A 7,526-nucleotide genomic window follows, 5' to 3' on the forward strand; every position below is an offset into this window, starting at 1 on the left:
CGGCGGCTGAGTGCTGTGCCCGCCCGCCTCCAGTCTCCACGCTGCGGGCGAGCTGTCACCTGGAGAGCTGTCAAGCCTCCCGAGCCCACGCCGCCTCCGAGACCAGAGAAAGTTCGATTGTGCTCCAGTCCTCTCGGGACCCTAAGGCCGCTTCTGCAGTTAGTGTTGCGGGCAAGACCTGGGAGTCAGGTTGCACTTTGGTGTGACCAGCCCTACGTCAAAGGTGGGAGGCCAGCAGCGACGGGCGGGGGTTGTTAGGAGGAAGTTGAACGAAACTCGTTTCTGTAGTAGACGGAGCTCCTAGAAGGAAAAGTTTAAAAACGTCCCCATAAAACTTCCCCATAGTCATCGAATCTTGAAGGTAGAGTTGAGTAGCACTACTGGTTTGTGGGATCGGACGACTTTTTAGCAACTGATTAAAAATCAAGGCTTAGCTGGCTGAGGAGTTCCCAGTCGTGTGTCCAAAGCCAGGGACTCCTCCTAAAGAATTTAATGATTTTTGTACACGCCCCTTCTCTGACAGAGAAGGAAAGTTGAGGGCTTTGGAGAGTTTTCTGTTTGTTTCTCGTAAAATGTGGCTCTCGTGGGTAGAGGGCAGGTCCAGGCAGTCCCGGGGTTAGGATCTTATCTTGCCAAAGACCCAGCCTAGGTTTTTTCCCCCTGGAACCACTTCCTAGACGGAAGCATAGGTAGATCTTTGAAGACAAAGTTACACTGCTCATCTCCTAGGGCTTCTCCCTTAAGTATGACCTGGGACTTCTGTGTCTCTTAATTCCATCTCAATTTACCCTCCTCCTTGTACGCACTTTCCCCAGCTTAGAGAATTTTAGGAGATTCTTGTTCCATTTCTGTCCTAAATGTTAACAAATGTTCAGACTTCTGATCATTTATGCATAGATTTATGCATTTATGCATAGGTTTGTCCCAAACTGGGATCAACTGGGTTGGCCAGATGTGCAGCCCTTGAAGAGGTCATTTTCTCATCGTGTCACCCTGTAGATGAAAGCCATTCTGAGTTAGTACTTGCAAACTCTTTTTTAAAAGTTTCTTGTTTGTGAATCATCAAGGAATAGTGGACAGTCAGGTAGCACATAGCAAAATGGCAAACCAGTATGAGTGCTGCTAAAAATCTTATGGTGTCTTTTAACTTCCAAAAAGTGTCCTAGCAAATAAGGCTTACTATAGTTGCTGGAAGGCGTTCAAATAACACTCTGAGAAACAAGATCGATGTAAAACATTTTCAACTGCTGCACTGTCCTCACTTTTTGACAGTCTCTTTTTAGACTCTTGATCTAAGTGGTTATCCTTTTTTCGTTTTGTTTTGTTTTGTTTTTTGAGACAGGGTCTTACTATGTAACTGAGACTGACCTGGAACTCACTATGTAGCACTAGGCTCAAACTCACAGCGATCCTCCCGCTTTAGCCTCCCGGAGTGCTGGGATCATAGGCGTGCGCCACCACGCCCGGCTTTTCTAAGTGGTTATTTTAATAAACCTCATTATTATTGACTGTTTTCTTACATTCCTGGATAGCCTTAGTGGACAATGTCAGGCTGTCCTAAGATACTTTCTTAGTTTCTTCAGGAACAATGCAAATTCTAGGCTGAAACAAGGTAAAGTTGTCTTCTTCCTGTGCTTCATATTCAGTCCTGGAGGAGTTGTGTAGTCCAACAGTGGTCCTCAAATGAATGGAACCCCTTATCGTATAGGGGCTATGTTTCTGTTGACCTGGAGCAGGGTATGGGAATTAATTTTTAAGTTAGGTGATTTCTAATTCTCAACTAGGATTGTAAATCACCAGTTTAAAGCAGAGGATAGAGAAGTTGGACTAGTTTTTAGTATTATTTGGGAAAGTACATGGTGGCCACTTAATTTGAATTATTTAGAGTTGCCATATTATTAGTTATGTTTGTCATAGGATATGAACGTTATGTTTGTCATAGGATATGAACGTGGAAATATACTACATGGGTAAATGCCTTTTTTGAATTGTGGCACTCCCTTGAGTATCTCTACTGACTGAAAATTTTGAAATTATTATATTCAATAAGAGACTGAGATTTAACTGAATAGAGCTGTTCCTCATTCACATTAACAAATCAAGTTCAGGTAGGCCCTCTAACACTCTAACATCTATCCTATCCCAGTGAGGAAACATAAGCCTTAAGTATTTACAGGCCAAAAAAAGTATATGTGTTTTCAAGAAAAAGAGCCAAATATGTAAAATTACATTCTAAAAATATTTAAAATATGTTGTTACAATATTCCTGAAGAAAAATTAATGAGTTTAGTTGGAGAAATCCCTGAATTACATACCAGGGAGATGTTTTTTGTCCTTAATCTTCTCATTCTGTTCTGTCTGAGGGTGGAGGTTCTACATGTGGGTTGAGTTTCTTTTAAGAAAAACTGTTTTATTTGGATCTGAATTCTGAAGTTTTAGAAGCCAAACTCTTACGGCCAGCCACAGCCAAAGCATGCATTTTGTGGTGCTTAACTTGGAAGTCTTTTAAAGCTTCCTTCTCATAGCTTTAATGGGTATGTACAGTTTATTTCTGCAACATCTAAGCACAGAGTTACAGAACAGAATACGGAGGGTTCTGGCACCTGTAATGGAATGGTGGCTTCCAAATCTAAAGCAGCCTGTCCAGCTGTGCTCCTAGAACAGGCAGACGTGAAGCCTCTGATGAAAAGGCTGTCTTTGACTACAGAGGTCATCAGGCTCTACAGTGTCCCTGTAAAGGCTGCATCATCATACTCTGATGATTTGCAGTCACTTGTGGACAAAGGTATCTGATGGAAATGGGATTTTGAACTGTGTTGTTTGGTGTTTACATTTATCAAAGAATGGCATTTAAAGAAGCATCATTATGCAATATTGTTTCATAGCTGAGTAACACATTGTATCTTCCTAGAATGGAATGATAATCCTAGTTTCCCAACAAATGACACATCATTCGCCTCTGATGCACTCAACTGACGAGAAGCAGTTGTGTTTTTTAAATTTTCTCCTTGTATTTGTGTTTGAAAATGAAAAAGAATATACTGCTTAGTGTGCAGACTATCTTTAGCATGTGCTTTGCTTACTCATTTCCAGTTTGCTCTCCCTTTGATATGGGGTCTGAGATTAAAAAGATTCTATTCTTACAATAGGAAACTAAGGCATAGAAAATTGCTAAACAAAAGTTTAATGCCCATACAGGTTGTCATTAATCAATTGAATACTTCATACCTTGAAGAAAGCTAAGTTTCATAGATAAGAGCAACCCAAGAAGTAAGGTTTAGATGAAGCAAATCTGTGCAAGGCAGAGGTGAGTCAGAGCATTAGACAGCCCATACTCTCAACTGGAAAGATGAATTGTGTACAGTGAAAAGTAACGATATGATTAATAGTTCACGATCGCAAAACAGAGGGTCTTCTCAGACTATATCATTGCCAGTAGTGTTAGACTTTTGAGTCTTCTGTGAATTTATCTCTTTCATTCACTGTGTAAATACACAGTGTTCCATGTTCCATGTTCCAGGCTTGAACAGAACAGCTGAGGTCTCAGCCCTGGAGGAGCTCACAAGCTTGAGGGGGAAACTCATATAACCAGATAACAGTTGTAAACTCTTTTCCAGAAAAGTCAAGTTTACCAATGAGATGGTATAAGATGCTGTCATTGAGAAGTATTTTTCACTTCCCTTTTGAAAGATTTCTGTCACTATCTTGGCAAGCTTTCTACTTCTTGACTTGTAAGTGAGGGATGATTCTTCAGTGAGCCAAAGCAAATCCATTTTATAGGGGGAAATAGCATTTTTAAAATGCAAGTTTAAATTATTTCCTTCATAATTGATGGGGAAAATGGTACAGGTATAGAAAGTACATGTGCTTAGAAGATAGTATTTGCAATCTATTAGCCATTGACATTGTTCCATTTTTCTCAATTTCTAAATGAAAATGGTAATACATACACTTGGAAGCAAGGACTAACGAGAATTTAATCTTTTTCAGAAGCTAAGAAGAAAGCACCCTGTCCTGGACTTGGCTTGTTTTACACATTATTGTCTGCCTTCCTTTTGTCAGTGGCCTCTTTATTTGTTAAAAAAGTGCAAGACGTCCATGCTGTAGAAATTAGTGCATTTCGATGTGTGTTCCAAATGCTAGTTATTATCCCTTGCTTAATATACAGAAAGTAAGTATTTCTTAATACAAAGTAGAAGTAATAAATGTGTGTAAATCTTTTGAACTGTCTTAATTATTTTTTCTACAGTATCTGCTTTATTATTATAGATTTATCAATTTTTGTGCTCCTTAGCACTGATTAGTGAAATCTACAAGTATCTACCCACAGAAGTTTTTACCATAAACCCATACCACATACCTAAAAAAGGAAGAGAGATACAGTTCTTCACCACTATCCCTTTTGAAGACAAATCTTTCTTCATATAATTTTCCCCATCTTGTTTTACCCTCTCTTCTTTCATCATAACCAGTATTTGCGAGAAAAAAAGTAAAAGGCAGTGTAGTCCCTCCTAGTATTAGAGATGTGTTTAAGTGTGATAGGCTAGGTAGACAGAGGTGATCATAGTGAGATTTTGTCTTCTCCAGAAAGTGGTTCAGTAAACTTGAATAGTTTCTTTCTGAGTACTTTGATATTCAGTTTCCTTCTCTGTAAACTAGAAGGGATGATACTCTCCACCCAGTGCCCAGCGAGATGATTACAAGAGATAAATAAGCTTATTCTAGGTAGAGTGCTTTGTGTAGAACATAACAATATAGGAACACTGTCTTACCCCACTGAATCTTCTCCTTACTTATGGAAACCTCTACTCTCCCAGGATTAAAATTATGCCTCCCCTAACATGATCTGTGCACTTGCAGGTGTACCCAGAATCACGTGAAGGAGACCACTTGGGTCTGTATGGCTCCTGGCTCTTCCTGTCTTTGAGCAAAGGTGCTAAAACTAAATTAAAAGCTTCAGGGCAGCCCACTCGGACCCCTCTTGTGTCTCAGGAGTTATTCCTACTCTCCATTCGCCAATAAATCCTACTCTTAAATGCTTCAGAAAAACAAAAACAAAAATGCTTTAGGGCCAGGGATTTAGCTCAGAGGTGCTATGCCTGCCTTGTAAGCACAAAGTCCTGAGTTTGATCCCAGGTACCAAACAAAACAAAATGCTTCAGTGGCCTGCCACCAAAGTCTCCTTGCATTTTATATCATGATGTAGATTCACTTAGAGTAGTTTTAGTGCATATCCTGAGGAATGGGTGGAAAGGTAAAAATTACCAAGGTTAGTATTGTTAGAAATTCCTGTGTAAAATGTGATGGCATTTTAGAAAATGATGGTTATATTTCAGAAATTCCTGAAAGTGGCAAAGGAATATTGAGGCTAATGTAGATACCTTCCCCATTTGGGAATAAAAGTATTGTCAGGTGAAGGACACTTTAGAGTTTTCTTTAAATCCTTGGCCCTAATCTATTGAGAAGCATTTAATGTTTCATTATCATGGCAAGCTCCTAGCTTTTCTAATTATGGGCCAAAGTTGGCCACATTTTCATCACTAATTCCAGAAGTCCAGAAGTGACCATGTCTGGCCCTAACACGGATCACCAAGTTGTTAACAAACCAAGACTTTATATATAGAGTAGGTGTTTGGTAAATTTTGAATTGAAAAAATACTGGATAATAGTTACACTTTATTCAAACACTATTTGTTCTTTTTCAATGCGTTTTAACTTTTTCTTTATGAGAACAATAAAAAAATGTGTAACATTCAGTAGCTGAAATAAATCTTAGCATTATGACAGGCATGGTAGCACATTTCTGTAGTCCCAGAACTTGGGAGGTTGAGGCAGGAGAATTGCTATGAGTTAGAAGCTAGCTTGGGCTACCTTGTGAGTTAAAGACTGGCCTTAACTACATAGAGAGACCCTCCTTTAAAATATAAAAAATTTTTTTTTAATATTTATAATTGCTTCAACTTTTAGAGAAAAACTCATGAGATAGAAAAAAGAAAACTCATGAAGTAGAGAATGTGCATTAGCCAGGATTAAATTCCCTAGTACAGTGTTAGTAAATTGTGAAATTGAATTTATTATAAAAATGACACATTTTCATCATAGAAAATTTAGGGAAAATAAGGAAAATTATGTGAGTATTTGTAAGGTACAACTACTATAAACACCTATTTTCCCTTTTTTTTTGTAAGCATAAATTTTTATACTGATTTATGATTGTACTATTTATGAGATTCTTGTGTGCTATTTTTATTTATACTATGAACACTTTAAATATCAGCTATATTTAGAAAATATTTTTCTTAGAAAATATTTAGAAAGTAATTTATTATTTATCACTGGTAGATATAATTAATTTACTATTCCCTTATTTTTTATATTTGGTATTTTTGAAATGTTTCATTAAACATTTTGATTTAAAATATACCAAGTTCATTTAATTTGCATTTCTTCATTTGAATTTACAGAACTGGGTTTATAGGCCCAAAAGGTCAACGACGTTTCCTCCTTCTCAGAGGAGCCCTTGGTTCTACTGCCATGATCCTTATATACTATGCTTTCCAGACAACGTCCCTCGCAGATGCCACAGTTATCTCCTTTAGCTGCCCAGTGTTTACAGCTCTGTTTGCTTGGATATTTCTCAAGGAAAAGTATAGCCTTTGGGATGCTTTCTTCACCTTGTTCACAATCACCGGAGTGATCCTTATCGTGAGACCACCATTTTTGTTTGGTTCCAACACTTCGGGGATGGAAGGAAGCTATTCAGTCCACCTTCAGGGAACATTTGCAGCTATTGGACATGCTGTGTTTGCTGCAATGACTCTAGTTATCCTAAGAAAAATGGGAAAATCTGTGGACTATTTTCTGAGCATTTGGTATTATGTCATACTTGGCCTCACTGAAAGCATCATCGTCCTCTTTATACTAGGAGAATGGAGTCTTCCTTACTGTGGGCTGGACAGGCTGTTTATCATACTCATCGGGCTCTTAGGTTTGGGGGGTCAGATCTGTATCACGAAAGCAGTTCAAATAGAAAAAGCAGGACCTGTGGCAATAATGAAGACAATGGATGTGGTCTTTGCTTTTACCTTTCAGGTTATTTTCTTTAATGATATTCCTACCTGGTGGACAGTGGGTGGTGCTCTCTGTGTAGTAGCCAGTAGTACTGGAGCAATTATTCGCAAATGGCTCCAAAGTTCCAAATGAAGCATTTTTGTTGAAATCTATATCTTTTTTAAGCATATATCAGCCAGTTCAGACATAGTACAAACATACACACACACCTGGAAAATCTGCATTTATTCCTTGATTATATTTAATAAATTTCATAAAGTACCATTTTTGAATATGGTATTTTTCTAATTAAGAATAGCTAGTCTGTTTGGTGTAGAAAGTTTTTTGTTAGATTTTGATTTTGTTTGGGTTTTTTTTTGTTTTTTTTTTGTACCAGGGATTGAATGTGTGAGACAGGTGCAGTGCCACTGAGGTAAATTTCTGGCCCAGTTGTTTGTTTTTTTTTTGTTAGGGTG

The 7,526-nt window shown here is 38.1% G+C and overlaps 1 protein-coding gene across 1 annotated transcript in view; it reads left to right on the top strand.

Annotated features, from left to right (window-relative positions):
- Positions 1-7,443, top strand: part of Slc35g1 (solute carrier family 35 member G1) — a 12,678-nt gene extending 5,235 nt beyond the window's left edge. Inside the window, exons 4-6 of the mRNA XM_010632134.1 lie at positions 34-223; positions 3,991-4,171; positions 6,465-7,443. Coding sequence (XP_010630436.1) covers positions 34-223; positions 3,991-4,171; positions 6,465-7,203 — 1,110 coding nt within the window. The 3' untranslated portion in view covers positions 7,204-7,443. The remainder of the gene's footprint in view (positions 1-33; positions 224-3,990; positions 4,172-6,464) is intronic.
- The last annotated feature ends 83 nt before the right edge of the window (positions 7,444-7,526 follow it).

Source organism: Fukomys damarensis, unplaced genomic scaffold (assembly GCF_012274545.1).
Source record: "Fukomys damarensis isolate Sample0158 unplaced genomic scaffold, DMR_v1.0_HiC HiC_scaffold_20, whole genome shotgun sequence".
NCBI lineage: Eukaryota > Metazoa > Chordata > Mammalia > Rodentia > Bathyergidae > Fukomys > Fukomys damarensis.